This window comes from Salminus brasiliensis, chromosome 18 (assembly GCF_030463535.1).
Source record: "Salminus brasiliensis chromosome 18, fSalBra1.hap2, whole genome shotgun sequence".
Classification (NCBI taxonomy): Eukaryota; Metazoa; Chordata; class Actinopteri; order Characiformes; family Bryconidae; genus Salminus; species Salminus brasiliensis.
In genome coordinates, this window is record NC_132895.1 from 33,566,035 (window position 1) to 33,581,931 (window position 15,897).

The window sequence follows — 15,897 nt, forward strand, 5'->3', positions numbered from 1 at the left end:
ACCCCTTCCTTTTCGACCCACCAATCAGATCCCTTCCTGCATGCGCCATAAATTCCCTCATTAGGTTTCATTTGCATACTTACTCTGACCAGTATTCTCCTTTGATTTGTAGTAACCTTGCTGTTATCATAAGAGTTACGATGGCTTCTAGTTGCTAACTGCCTACGTTGCTTTCCTCATTTTGTCTCTCTGCTATATTTGGTTACTGGAATACAATAAAACTACGCTTAACAATAATGGAACATAGTTGGAAGCCACGTTGTTGTGTGTAACATGTCAAACTGAGCATGTTTCGCCTTTGCTGTTGAATCCATGAAAACCAATAAAGTGATTTCCCAATTGTTCAACGTGTTCCGAGCGCTTGATTTCCATCCGATAGCTAGAGCTCTTGCTGTAGTTTGGCTTCTGGTCTCTCAATGGCTCTCCTATACACAAATACACACACCAGCATAGATACACACACGTATACCTCATTCATGTACACACTTGTTAAGTCGTACACTTGGAGAAAAAATGGCACGGCATTACAGTCTGCTCCAGAACTATTGGCACGCTTTGTCTTTAGGGCTTTTCAGCTCAGATTTCCTTCAGTTCAGTCTGATCTCAATCTGATTTCAGTCTGATTCTTCCCAATTCAATCTGACAACATGAAAAGCACTGTCATGATTTTTGGCACCCTTGCATTTAGCACAAAGGAGGTTTCTCCTGCTTTCTGAGATTGAAAAAGGATCTGTCCAAATCCTACAGTCCCAGGGCTTCCTAACCCTCCAGATTTTTAATCGGATTTAGACCAGGGTACTGGGGGTGGCCATGTCAGAAGCTTGAGTCTCATGTTTTGGATCATTGTCTTTCAGAAAGATCCAAACATGACTCAGTTTTAATTTTTTTTGGCACTTGTGGAGACCATGATGTCACATATCTCTCCTGAGTTCCTTGGAGGAAGTTCCAGGGAAAAGCTCAGTTCCAGTAACTCAGGCTCTGTACAGCCAACAGACTCATGGGCTAGATGGGTTCCTGGTGGATGTGAGCCCCTGAGTGGGTTTGTACATACTTTGTTACTTGGGCCCAGTTGGGCTTCCTTATTGTTAAAAGACCGCCTTAATTTCACACGGGTCTCATCCTAGGCCCATGCTTGACCCCTCCTGCCCCTTCCCTGACCATGGTGGGCATCCAACATGGAACCCAAGGAAAGGCTACCAATATAGGCCCTACATGGACATTACCTGGATCATTTTGAGCAAAAGGGCCAATCATTTTGATAATGGCAGTAAATCAGCTGGTCATCATTTTGTAGTATTTTCCATTGTGCAATCCTGATATCGCCGAATGCAGTAATTGATTTCGGACAAAAACTAAACTGACACCGCCCATGACCTTTATACTGCAATTTAGAGTGGCCGGCAAAGATGACTGCGGGGTCTAAAGGGTTCCACAACATGTACCAATATCATTACAATATGATAGTCTATTGATATGATACAGTCTTCACACACATATACACACCCTCACATCAGAGTAGAGAGGGCAGTAGGATTGTACACCATGGACAGATGGTGGTCTCTCTTGTATTTGAGGGGGCTTAATTGCCCCATGCTGGTCTGAGCTCGCTCTGTGGGATGTTTGCAGGCCATAAAGGCGAAGATGGCGGAGCTGCGGCCGCTGATCCCCGTGCTGGAGGAGTACAAGGCGGACGCAAGGCTGGTGCTGCAGTTCAAGCAGGAGGTGCAGAACCTGACGGCCAGCCTGGCTCTCCTGCAGCAGGAGATGGGAGCCTACGACTACGACGAGCTTCATTCGCGAGTCTCCAGCCTGGAGGAGAGACTCCGAGCATGCATGCAGAAACTTGGTAAGGGGTCACGATTGGGATGCAATTGAGCCATATCGATCTACCATGTGTCTGATGCTCTTATCCAGAGCTCTTACTCATGAATCAGGTTACAAAGGTAGGAGACAGTAGAGTTGAAAGGACTCTTATGGGTGTAGAGTGGTGGGCGTGCCCAGACGAGGAATTAAACCCTGTTCTGCCACAAGGGGAAGGCACTGCACCCAATACGCTGCAAAGACCACCAACTACTACACCAACCCACATAGGCCTACAGTAAACTATGGCTGCCCCATTTACGGTGTAATTGAGCTGTTAGTGTGGTTATCCACATCCCACCGCCCAAAGACATACACACAACACTCAATTTAACTCTGACTCGCCCTCAGCTCTTGACTGGCCATGAACCCAGACCCCAGAAACTGTAGACTTCCTTTCGCACCAGAGCGACTCTAGATTTGATTAGGTTTTGCACCTGAAAGACTTCCATATCCAAGTCCCAAGGACCAACACAACACTCAACAATTTGACATAGACTCACCTGCACTTCACTTGTCTTGAGTCAAACTTGCTCTTAACTCGTGACTTGGCGTAAACTTGGACCCCAGAATTTGGAGACTTGACAACTTCAATTTTCACCAAAGTGACCCTACATTTGGTTAGGTTTTGCACCTGGAAGACTTGAGATTTCCACATCCAAGTCCCAAGGACATGAACACAACATTCATAATTTGACTCAGACTCGCTGGGACTTGACTTATGACTTGCTGTAAATTTAGACCCCAGAAATTGTAGACTTGGAGACTTCCATTTGCGCCAAAGCGACAGTATAGTCTTACACCTGGAAGACTTGGGACTTGAGTCTCTTAGAATTTGACTCTGACTCACCTGCACTGGACTCGTGACTTGAGTCAAACTGGCCCTTAACTGACTCGTGACTTGGCGTAAACGAACTAAAAATTTGGAGACCTGGTGACTCTAGATTTGATTAGGTCTTGCACCTGAAAGACTTGAGACTTGACCCCCAGTCACTCGACTCGTATTCGCACCCCCTGAAAACCCGCCCACTAGATGATCAGAAAGCCTGTGTCTGAACTTGCCATTCAGCCCTACTTTCGCTTGATGGAGGACGCTGTGAGGTCGGAGATGGTTGTGATTGACCGGAAGGCGCTTCTACCGCTACCTTGCAGACAGATCCTGAGCCTTTCAGTTCGAATCCCACTTTGAGTGCCCATTATCAACACGTACTCATGTCCATGACCTTGCTTTCCAGCCTGCCGAGACAGGTATGAGGGTAACTAGGACTACACCATCGATTCAACAGAGATGATGCACTGTCCATGACCCTTCAAAACCTGGCGATCTGACGTCAAAACACATTAGTTGCAGCGTATAAATGAAGCTTTGGGCTTAATGCCGCAGGGCAAGTCTGCATGACAATGAATTTAATCCTCTTACCGATATTAAGCTCGACTGGCTGTGACATTCCCATCTAAAGTCAGCCTTTTCCAAATCACAGACTCGTTAAGGAACTTGGGGTAATCAAAGGGAAGCACTGGCACATACACACACACAGCTGTCACAGCTCCCTTTGATGTAAGCAAGACACACACTCACACACACTAATCCACTGGATTAACCTGCCTCCAGTGTTAATGACTCTCAGCCAGATAAAAGACTTAAGAATCTGATACTTACACTGCCTCTTCTCTCTCTGCATGTCTCTGACTTGCTCTGATTTGGGAATTTGGGAAAAACCTAGGAATATATAGAGGACACTTTATTGGAAACCCAGCCCATGTTGCTCATTAAGGACTGCAAGAGAGTTGCTCTTGACTAGCATGTCGAGACGCATAACCTGAGTCAGACTTGCCCTTTACTGACTTGAGTTTGCCCAGAGACTGGAATTGGAATCACAGTCGAACTAAACTCAAGACACTCGAGACTTAACTTGAGCGTCAGACCCCAAAAAGTCCTTTCTGACTCGCAGGGCCTTAACTTGGACTCGCATTCTTGAGACTTGAGACTTGACTCAGACTCGCACCCTAAAGACTTGCACACCAGAAACACTGACTGTGGCTCAGATTGAAGACTTTACTTGGACCCGCACTCTAGAGACTTGACTCAACTGGGAGTCACACCCTAGAGACCCGATATTTGACTCGGACTTGCATCCTAGAGACTTGATACTCGATTCACACTCGCACCCTATGCATGCTGGTCTCAAATCAGACAGATGCCCCAGAGACTCGACTCAGACTTGCACACAAGATACATTGGCCCTGGCTCAGATTCATGCCTTTAATTGGACCTGCACCCTAAAGACTTGAGATTCAACTTGGACTCGCACCCTAGAAACTCGAGACTTAACTTGGACTCGTGCCTTAGAAACTCGAGACTCAACTTGGACTCGCACCCTAGAAACTCGAGACTTAACTTGGACTCGCACCTTAGAAACTTGAGACTCAACTTGGACTTGCACCCTAGAAACTTGAGACTCAACTTGGACTCGCGCCTTAGAAACTTGAGACTCAACTTGGACTTGCACCCTAAAAACTTGAGACTTAACTTGGACTCGCACCTTAGAAACTTGAGACTCAACTTGGACTGGCACCCTAGAAACTCGAGACTTAACTTGGACTCGCGCCCTAGAAACCCGAGACTTAACTTGGACTCGCGCCTTAGAAACTTGAGACTCAACTTGGACTTGCACCCTAGAAACTTGAGACTCAACTTGGACTCACTCTAGAAACTTGAGACTCAACTTGGACTCGTACTCTAGAAACTCAAGACTCAACTTGGACTCACACCCTAGAAACTTGAGACTCAACTTGGACTTGCACCCTAGAAACTTGAGACTCAACTTGGACTCACTCTAGAAACTTGAGACTCAACTTGGACTTGCACCTTAGAAACTTGAGACTCAACTTGGACTGGCACCCTAGAAACTCGAGACTTAACTTGGACTTGCACCCTAGAAACTCGAGACTTAACTTGGACTCGCGCCTTAGAAACTTGAGACTCAACTTGGACTGGCACCCTAGAAACTTGAGACTCAACTTGGACTTGCACCCTAGAAACTCGAGACTTAACTTGGACTCACTCTAGAAACTTGAGACTCAACTTGGACTTGCACCCTAGAAACTTGAGACTCAACTTGGACTCACTCTAGAAACTTGATACTCAACTTGGACTCACTCTAGAAACTTGAGACTCAACTTGGACTCACTCTAGAAACTTGAGACTCAACTTGGACTCGCACCTTAGAAACTTGAGACTCAACTTGGACTCGCACCTTAGAAACTTGAGACTCAACTCTGACATGCACCCTATACATGAAGGGCTCAACTCAGACTTGCACACCAAAAACTTTGTCCCTGGCTCAGACTCGTACCCTAGAGACATTAGATTTGACTCAGACTCCGCTCAAACTCACACCCTAGAGTTTCTGACCACAGAGCTGCTCTTGTGCGGACAACTCTTGGACAACTCCTCCTAACCCAGCAGTGACAAGTGTAATAAACACCAGCACCACCACTGTGCCTAATCCACTGGTACCACCACACACACACACACACACACACACACACACACACACTACCATGAACCTCACCATGTCAGGCAGCGTCCCAGAAAGGCAGTGACAGTCCAGGACAGTGGGGATATAAGGTGGGAGAAACGAGGAGTGTCTAATAAACCCACAGCTGCAGACGCTGAGCTCTGAAGCATGTTTACACTCGTCTGACCTGCTTTCACTATCGAGAAGGATCTAAAGATAGCAGCACAATTAGAGTGCAGCACATCTGCCCCCGAACACCAGCGCACCGGGGGGCGGCGGGGAGGGGGGCTTTTGGGGGGATTACATAAGATTTGTCGTCGGCAGGAACAGTTTAATTCCACCGGCTGCCAAAGATGTCAAACACACTTAGTGTTGACACAAATAAGCTCGCTTTCTCTCGCTCGCTCGCTCGCGCACTCGCGCTCTCTCTTTTTCTCAGTCTTTCTTTATTTCAGTGCTTCTTTGCTTCCCTTTCCTTCCCTCTTTCTTTCTTCATTATTATTATAATTTTATTTCTCTTTCTTTTGGGTTTGTTTTATTTTTGTTTCTGTTTATTTTTTTTCTTATTTCTTTTGTTTCCATTTTTTTCTTTTTTCTTTTTCTTTCTTTTTAGCTTCATCTTTCTTTACTTCGTTTGTTTCTTCTATTTTAATGACGTTTGTCTTTTTCAGCTCCTGCTTTAGTTTCTATAGTTCTTTGCTTTCTTTCTTTCTTTGTTTCTTATTCATTCCTCTGTGTCTCTGACTTACTTTCTTCTCTTCTTTCTTCACTTCTTGTTTTGTGTTCTTTCTGTTTCTTCTTCAGAAAACCATCAAAAAAGTCCTGATCCCTCTCTCTCCCCCTCACTGTCTCTCCCCCTCACTGTCTCTTTCCCTCACTGTCTCTCTCCCTCACTGTCTCCCTCCCTCACTGTCTCTCTCTCTCTCTCTCTCTCTCTCTCTCCCTCACTGCCTTTCTGTCTTCTTTTTCTCTCTGTTTCTCATTAAAGTGTAAAAGAAGGTAAAGAAATTGACAGAATGGACAGAGGGAGAGAGAGAGAGAGAAAGAGAGAGAGCTACCCCACCAGAACACTTACCTGGAGGATTAATTAAACCTTATTCATTTCATTTATTAGAAAACCAGGCTTCCTAATGAACTGTGTGTGTGTGTGTGTGTGTAGGGGGGTATTGTGTTTCACCATTCTTGCAGCATTTCTGCTCAGAGAATGATAACAGGAACTACTGCGCTCTCTCTCTCTCTCTCTCTCTCGCTCGCTCGCTCGCTCGCTCGCTCGCTCTCTCTCTCTGTGTCTCTCTCTCTCTCTCTTTCTCTCTGTCTCTCTCTCCCTCTGTCTCTCTCTCTCTCTCTCTTTCTCTCTGTCTCTCTCTCTCTCTCTCTCGCTCTCACCCTCGTCTCTGTTCATGTCTTTGTCCATTAGAACCCATTATGCCTGACTCCTGTTCAGTAGAACGAGATAAATGCCCCAATCAGGGCTCGTTTAGACCAACTGTAGTAATTAAGGGGGGCAGAACAGCAATCAGCGAATATCCCCCCACCTTAATGAGGGAAGACCACACCCCCACCTCTCACACAGCTGGTGTACGAGTTGAAACTGCTGTCTGTAATGAGGAGTGAGTAAGTGTGTGTGTGTATTTATGTGTGTGTAGGGGTGGGAGGGTGTTTTTCAGCACTGAGCTGATGGGCATCAGCATGTCCATCATAATTAAAATGTGTGTGTGTGTGTGTGTGTGTGTGTGTGTGTGTGTGTGTTTCTGCAGCGTGCGGTAAGCTGACGGGCATCAGTGAACCAATCACCATCAAAACATCTGGATCTCGCTTCGGATCCTGGATGACTGACCCCCTGGCTCATGAGGAAGACACCAGAGTGAGTACACACACTTCTTTATGAGGCTCGGTCGTGTTGGCGGTGTGTCTCACTACGAGACGACGTCCCCCGACTAGACCGGGACACATCTCTGTAAACCGGCTTCTGTAGGCTTCTGACCTCCTCTGCTCCAACCACGACTGACCTCATCAGTGAAGATCAGTGGGCCCATTGCAGGAGCAGCTGTAGGAGCTCAGGCCACAACACTATCTCCACCATGTTTAACTGATGAGCTTGGATGTGTTCCGATCATGAGCAAATCTGTTCTTTCTGTCCTTTCGCTCGGTTACAGACTGTTCTCCTTTTATTCACCCGGTTCTGGACTGTTCTCCTTTCATCCATGCTGTTCTAGACTGTTCTCCTCTCATCCACGCTGTTCTGGACTGTTCTCGTCCATGCTGTTCTAGACTGTTCTCCTCTCGTCCACACTGTTCTGGACTGCTCTTTTCTCATCCACACTGTTCTGGACTGTTCTCATCCACGCTGTTCTGGACTGTTCTTGTCCACGCTGTTCTGGACTGTTCTCCTCTCATCCATGCTGTTTTAGACTGTTCTTTTCTCCTCCATGCTGTTCTGGACTGTTCTTTTCTCCTCCATGCTGTTCTGGACTGTTCTCCTCTCATCCATGCTGTTCTAGACTGTTCTCTCATCCGCACTGTGCTAGACTGTTCTCCTCTTATTAACGCTGTTCTAGACTGTTCTCCTCTCACCCATGCAGTTCTGGGCTGTTCTCCTTACATCTGTGTATTTGCCTTTTTGCTCCGCCCCTTGAATAGCCCCCAAATGGTGGGTGGCTGTCGTTAGCTGCCCAAGCGAGCAGCTGATCTGTACTTTTCAGTGTGGAAAGCATTGATCTCTGCTAGGAACTGCTAGGAGAGTGGAGAGTGGTCTTCAAATTACATGGCCAGTGGCAATCACAGGGGCGCAAGCACTGAGCGCCGTTATGGAGCCAGTAGAGCAGAAATAATGGGCTTATTTATAATAGATTTGGGGTATCAAAGGATGTTTATGGACATGACTTGAATTTGCAGGGTTGTTGAACTCGGTTGCACGGTTGTTGAACCTGACTAAATAATTCCACAGCAGTAATTCTTGTCCTGTTGTCTCGGAGTGCACCGGAATGTACCAGATTGTTCATGTCGAGATCAGTGTTCTCCTAGGAATGATGCTGCCGGAGCCAGATACCGGCCACTGGCTTCTGAACTTGTCACCTTTATCACTGCTCATGAATTTTTCCAACTGGTGGGTTTAATAACTCCTTCCCGAAGTGGCCGACAAACGAGCCAGCCAGAAGAAAGCTTCTCCTTCCCTATCACATCTCGTCATCTTCATTCCTTCACTTTTTCACTCTTCATTTTTCCTCTGCCCTCTCTCCATCTAGACTGTTCTTCTCTCATCCGTGTTGTTCCAGACTGTTCTGTTCTCATTCCATGCTGTTCTGGACTGTTCTCCTCTCATCCATGCTGTTCCAGACTGTTCTCCTCTCACCCATGCTGTTCTAGACTGTTCTTCTCTCATTCGTGCTGTTCCAGACTGTTCTCCTCTCACCCATGCTTTTCTGGACTGTTCTGCTCTCATTCCATGCTGTTCTGGACCGTTCTCCTCTCATTTGTGCTGTTCTAGGCTGATCTTCTCTCACCCATGCTGTTCTCCTCTCACCCATGCTGTTCTGGACTGTTCTCCTCTCATTTGTGCTGTTCTAGGCTGTTCTCATCTCACCCATGCTGTTCTCCTCTCACCCATGCTGTTCTAGACTGTTCTCCTCTTATTCGTGCTGTTCCAGACTGTTCTCCTCTCACCCATGCTGTTCTAGACTGCTCTGCTCTCATTCCATGCTGTTCTAAACTGTTCTGCTCTCATTTGTCCTGTTCTGTACTGTTCTCCTCTCATCCGCACTGTTCCAAACTGTTCTGCTCTCATTCCATGCTGTTCTGGACTGTTCTGCTCTCATCCATGCTGTTCTAGACTGTTCTCTTATTCACGCTGTTCTAGACTGTTCTCCTCACCCATGCAGTTCTGGACTGTTCTCCTTACATCTGTGTATTTGCCTTTTTGCTCCGCCCCTTGAATAGCTCCCAAATGGTGGCTGGCTGTTGTTAGCTGCCCAAGCGAGCAGCTGATCTGTACTTTTCAGTGTGGAAAGCATTGATCTCTGCTAGGAACTGCTAGGAACAGAGTGGTCTTCAAATTACATGGCCGGTGGCAATCACAGGGGCGCAAGCACTGAGCGCCGTTATGAAGCCAGTAGAGCAGAAATAATGGGCTTATTTATAATAGATTTGGGGTATCAAAGGATGTTTATGGACATGACTTGAATTTGCAGGGTTGTTGAACTCGGTTGCACGGTTGTTGAACCTGACTAAATAATTCCACAGCAGTTATTCTTGTCCCGTTGTCTCGGAGTGCACCGGAATGTACCAGATTGTTCATGTCGAGATCAGTGTTCTCCTAGGAATGATGCTGCCGGAGCCAGATACCGGCCACTGGCTTCTGAACTTGTCACCTTTATCACTGCTCATGAATTTTTCCAACTGGTGGGTTTAATAACTCCTTCCCGAAGTGGCCGACAAACGAGCCAGCCAGAAGAAAGCTTCTCCTTCCCTGTCTCATCTCGTCATCTTCATTCCTTCACTTTTTCACTCTTCATTTTTCCACTGCCCTCTCTCCATCTAGACTGTTCTCCTCTCATCCGTGCTGTTCCAGACTGTTCTCCTCTCACCCATGCTGTTCTAGACTGTTCTTCTCTCATCCGTGCTTTTCCAGACTGTTCTCCTCTCACCCATGCTGTTCTAGACTGTTCTGTTCTCATTCCATGCTGTTCTGTACTGTTCTCCTCTCATTTGTGCGGTTCTAGGCTGTTCTCCTCTCACCCATGCTGTTCTCCTCTCACCCATGCTGTTCTCCTCTCACCCATGCTGTTCTAGACTGTTCTCCTCTCATCCGTGCTGTTCCAGACTGTTCTCCTCTCATCCGTGCTGTTCCAGACTGTTCTCCTCTCATCCGTGCTGTTCCAGACTGTTCCCCTCTCATCTGTGCTGTTCCAGACTGTTCTCCTCTCACCCATGCTGTTCTGGACTGCTCTGCTCTCATTCCATGCTGTTCTAGACTGTTCTGCTCTCATTCCATGCTGTTCTGGACTGTTCTCCTCTCACCCACGCTGTTCTGGACTGTTCTCCTCTCATTTGTGCTGTTCTAGGCTGTTCTCCTCTCATCCACGCAGTTCTGGGCTGTTCTCCTCTCATCCACTCTGTTCTAGAATCGTCTCAAACTGTCCTGAAATGGCCTCAGAATGTAGAAAGAAGAAGGTAGAGCACAGGAACTCCGAGACGCACAGCTTTATGACCAGAAACTTTAAAGCCTGGCTTTCAGAACGGCTCCTGCGAAGTCGTTTGTGTCTTCCCCCGAATTTAAAAGACGGCTGATTTGGGATCAGATTAGTCCTCTCCCACAGCCCCACCGGGTGTGAAACACTGCTTCCAGCTCAGCACTACGGCGGGGCAGAACCCCAAGTGGCTCCTCGGGGCCGAAGTGCCATTTCCCCATGCTCATTAAAATGCAAATGAGCAAGGTAAATCTGCACGTTTGATATGCGCGGCCCAACGAGTACTTCGTTAGCGGGCGTAGAACTGCCAACAGGGCGCGCTTTATGACACTTTAGTATGCTGCGTGAGAATGCGCGAGAGCTTTACTGTGTCAAACCACATTACAACCGCTCTCTTAACAACACCGCCCATTAATCATGTCAAATCACGCACGGCCAAACTGGGCAGTGCTGTCGTGCGAAGGGGTAAAACCATTGCACCATTAAAACCAGTGAGGTTTACTGGGTTAGCGTAGCCTAGAACAGACTCATGGTTAGACGTCATAAAGGCAATGCAAGCCAAGGGGATTGTGTTAGTGGTGGTGGAGCTCTATCCAACATCCTGACCGCAGTACCGCTCTTGTTGCTGAATGCAATCAAATCCTCACAGCAATGTGCCTCCTCCAAAATCTAGTAGAAAGTCTTCTTCTCTGGACAGTAGAGACAGTTGCTCCAACAAAAGCAGGATCAACTCTTTTAATACCTAATTTCAGAAGAAACACTGGATGAGCAGGTGTCCAAATACTTTTGCCCAAATAGTGTATGTGAATTCATGGAAGATTGTTCACTTATTCTCCGACCCAACTATCGAGCGTTCTCTGCTCTGTTTGAGCCAAAGGCCACTGTACTCGAGGGTTAACCTGGTGTACTGCCCAGACAATTACCATGTTAACTTGCCCAGTAATTTGCCCACTCGTCCAAAACTCAGGACCTTCTTCCTGGATTTGCCCTGGATTTGCTCCGCCCCTTGAATAGCTCCCAAATGGTGGGTGGCTGTTAGCTGCCCAAGCAAGCAGCTGATCTGTACTTTTCAGTGTGGAAAGCATTGATCTCTGCTAGGAACTGCTAGGAACAGAGTGGTCTTCAAATTACATGGCCGGTGGCAATCACAGGGGCGCAAGCACTGAGCGCTGTTATGGAGCCAGTAGAGCAGAAATAATGGGTTTATTTATAATAGATTTGGGGTATCAAAGGATGTTTATGGACATGACTTGAATTTGCAGGGTTGTTGAACTCGGTTGCACGGTTGTTGAACCTGACTAAATAATTCCACAGCAGTTATTCTTGTCCCGTTGTCTCGGAGTGCACCGGAATGTACCAGATTGTTCATGTCGAGATCAGTGTTCTCCTAGGAATGATGCTGCCGGAGCCAGATACCGGCCACTGGCTTCTGAACTTGTCACCTTTATCACTGCTCATGAATTTTTCCAACTGGTGGGTTTAATAACTCCTTCCCGAAGTGGCCGACAAACGAGCCAGCCAGAAGAAAGCTTCTCCTTCCCTATCTCATCTCGTCATCTTCATTCCTTTCCTTTTTCACTCTTCGTTCTTCCTCTGCCCTCTCTCCATCTCTATCACATTTCCTCTCCACCCCCTCCCTCCCTCTGAGAGGCAGGAGATTGCGCCCTGCTGGGACTCTCCGTAGAGAGCTAGGTTTTTATCCGGAATGATCTGGAATTATCCTCCCAGGGTTCCGGGTGCTCGCAGCGAAGTGGCCCACGGCCAGGCCTCTCCCGCGGTGGGAGCGGGACAGTCCCCAAGGCGGTCAGATTTAATCGAGCTCCACTGCAGCAGGGATTTCATTTCCAGAATGAAAATCTCGCCATGCGTGCCAGGAAATGCGCAAAACACTGCGAGGTTCCACCGTGAGGAGAGAAGAGAGTGTTCAATTAAACACTGCTGGATTGGGTTTGATTCATTACCCTGGTGCTTGTTTATCCGAAGTTCCCTCAGATACTTGGCAAACGTGTTTCACAGTGAACCCGTGACTCCCACCTTCACCCCTGAAGTCGAGCAGGTCAGAAGCTGTGTTCTCTGGAATGGGATGAGGTGGGGTGGTCATCATTGTCCAACATCCTGACCTCACTAGCCTTCTTTCTTGGACAGTAGAGACAGTTACTCCAACAAAAGCAGGAAAAACTCTTTAAATACTCTTGATTTCAGAAGAAACAATGAATGAGCAGGCGTCCCAATACTTTTGTCTCAGGGTATCTGCATATAGGGACTTCCGTTCCAACCCTATTCAGCACTACCTGATCCTTCTAAAATGACTAGTCTCCTTTCTAGTTGATCTTGTCCCTCTCTTTCTCAAAATTAACTTGTCCGCCTTGTCTTCCTGTGCAGGTGTATTACATGGACGGTTACCACAACAACCGCTTTGTGCGGGAGTACCGCTCCATGGCGAAATTCATGACGTCCGACAACTTCACATCCCACCGCCTGCCGCACCCGTGGTCTGGAACGGGCCAGGTAGTCTACAATGGCTCCATCTACTTCAACAAGTTCCAGAGCCACGTCATCATCAAGTTCGACTTCAAGACCTCCACCATCAGCAAGACCCAGAGGCTGGACAACGCAGGCTTCAGCAACGCGTACCACTACGCTTGGGGCGGCCACTCCGACATTGACCTAATGGTGGATGAGGGTGGGCTCTGGGCCGTCTACGCCACCAATCAGAACGCGGGCAACATCGTCATCAGCAAGCTCAACCCCGTCAACTTGCAGATCATCAGGACGTGGACGACCAACCATCCGAAGCGCAGCGCTGGCGAGTCCTTCATGATCTGCGGGACGCTCTACGTGACCAACGGCTATTCCGGCGGGACGAAGGTCTACTACGCCTACCACACCAACTCTTCCACCTACGAGTACATCGACATCCCGCTGCAGAATAAGTACTCGCACATCTCCATGTTGGATTACAATCCTCGGGACCGTGCCCTGTATGCTTGGAACAATGGCCATCAGGTGCTCTACAACGTCACCCTCTTCCACCTCATCCGCTCGGAGGAACTGTAAGCGTGGAATACCGGGGGAACGTGAAGAGTGGACATTGGCAGTGATGAACAGGATGGATGGATGGATGGTTGATAGAGTGGCACGGGATGTTCAAGCGATTCTTTCGTAAAAAGTAAAAGGACGTATCTAACTGGGTATCGTAACGGGGTATCGGAACAATTGCCGGGCTAATGGATTGTACAAAAACAAAAAAAAACAACTACAAATCAAAGAGAATGCACTAAAAAGGTTTTTAAGATTATTCATTTAGAGAGCCATAAAATATAAAAAAAAAAAACAACCAAGATCGAATGCCAAAAACGTCATGCCTTTCGTTGTTTTTGTAACACGCCAATTTTTCATCGTACGATTGTAGGATCTGTTGGACACTCCTTTTGTGTCTGTCAAGGAAATCGAGGAAAGGGGCTGGACTACTGACCTGACGTACTGGTTACGGCCCTGACTCTTGGCCGACATGTCTTGCCCCTCCTTGCGCCGTCCATCTGCGGTGAGGAACACTAGGTGCTACGTACAAAAGATTCCCGCATAGCCTACGATCACAGCCTAGCCCAAGCCAAACAAGCGTAGCGGGACCATAGCCTTGTCCTACGTGGCTTGATCCTACGCGATCTCATCCCAACACATGGCCGGGCCAGGTTTACGTCTGCAATACTCAACTTGGCAAACATTGATGGAGGCTGTGATGTGGGACGAAGGAACAATAAACAAAAACAACCTAAATTAGCGATAGCCTGAGGGCGCCGACTGTTGAACGTTCCGCTGTTGTTCAAAGGTTTCTATTGAGATTTTACTTGAACCTGCCATTAAAGAAACCCCAACAGCGTCTATCACAAGCAATGTAGCACCCTGTGTCGGACCAAAGAGTGCTATTAGGCATTAGATGATGATTAAAAACACAAAAGAGCGCAAAACAAACAAACAAACGCAACAAGCTAACTTGCTAACATGCTGGCTAGTGTTTCCAAGTAGGCATCTGGTGTGCTACTTCGCATTCATTAGCATCGCTACAAGCAGTATGACTGCTGTGGCCAGTGTAACTGACGCTGTATAGCAAGGCGGGTTCAGGTGGAACCTTACTGTGGTTAATCTTCCGTGTTTGTGACTAGCTGTGAGATGCGTTTCATTTTGCATGAGCGGGTTGTACGCACCCAGGTGTGCTTGTAGGAATGTTTATACCTGTATGATCCCTTAAACGGGGTGTGGGAGGGGTGGGTGGTAGTTTCTAGATATACGGGGCGGGAGTTTAGGTGGGGTAAAAATATTGATTTCTCTCTTTCTGATTTGTTAGCGGGGAATTTCACTACGCTACGCTTTGTATGTATATGTCAGCTCGTGAGGATCGACTGTGTAGCCTCCTGATGTTGGCATTAGCCTAAAAAGAAGGCTACAAGCTACCCAGGAGATCGCTGCTGACCATGACGCTGTTCAATTCCTATTCGTGAGATGTTTGCAGGCCCCATGATGAAAGTCTTGTTCCAGGAACCGAGGCTGGTGTAGGTATGGCTTATGGGATGTGGCTTTCTGGGCGCCAAAAAATAACAGATTATGGACAACTGTGTCCACACAAGCAGAGGGGGATTAGTGTAATCCATCAACCATAAAGCCCGTCCCCATCTAATCGACACTCAACGAATTCGAGCGTCACTCAAAATAGACCTGGCATGTCCAGAGCAGTTCTCACCAGTCCCCAGAAACATGTGGTAAAAGAGGTGGTGAAATTCCCCTTCATTTTCTTTGTCCCCGTATACAATGCTAACATGACCAGCGGTGGATGACCATTTGCACTATATGGACAAAAGTATTGGGACAGCTCCACGCTATTCCATCTACAGGAGCTTTTAGAAGGATTTCCCAATTTGAACCCATAGGCATTAACATGGCACCAGTCCCACTGTTCAATAATAATACCACTCACAGCTGATGGAGGAAGATCTAGGAGGGAGGAAATTTCACCAGCTGACTTGTTTCACAACTGACTTACATACAGAACCACGCTGGAGTTCAGTGAGCTCTTCAGAACCTCCCGTTCTTTCACTGATGTGTGGCAAAAAGACAGACTGCAGGACTAAGGACTAAATCAGACACCTGAACTCAGTGATTAAAAGGGGCATCCCAATACTTTTGTCCATTTAGCGTATGCGAACCAGATAACGGGCCTGATGATGGGCCGACCTTTCCACTTCTCTACAGGGCCTAGACAAGCTGTGTGTGTGCATTTGCACATCTGTGTCAGCAATGGGTGCATTCATTTGTTGTCCACAAATATGTGGACA

The 15,897-nt window shown here is 47.4% G+C and overlaps 1 protein-coding gene across 2 annotated transcripts in view; it reads left to right on the top strand.

Annotated features, from left to right (window-relative positions):
* olfm1b (olfactomedin 1b) overlaps window positions 1–14,829 on the top strand; it is a 30,395-nt gene extending 15,566 nt beyond the window's left edge. For both annotated transcript variants that reach the window (XM_072661460.1, XM_072661459.1), the window contains exons 4-6: window positions 1,627–1,846; window positions 7,139–7,245; window positions 12,950–14,829. In XM_072661460.1, coding sequence (XP_072517561.1) covers window positions 1,627–1,846; window positions 7,139–7,245; window positions 12,950–13,624 — 1,002 coding nt within the window. In that variant the 3' untranslated portion in view covers window positions 13,625–14,829. The remainder of the gene's footprint in view (window positions 1–1,626; window positions 1,847–7,138; window positions 7,246–12,949) is intronic.
* The last annotated feature ends 1,068 nt before the right edge of the window (window positions 14,830–15,897 follow it).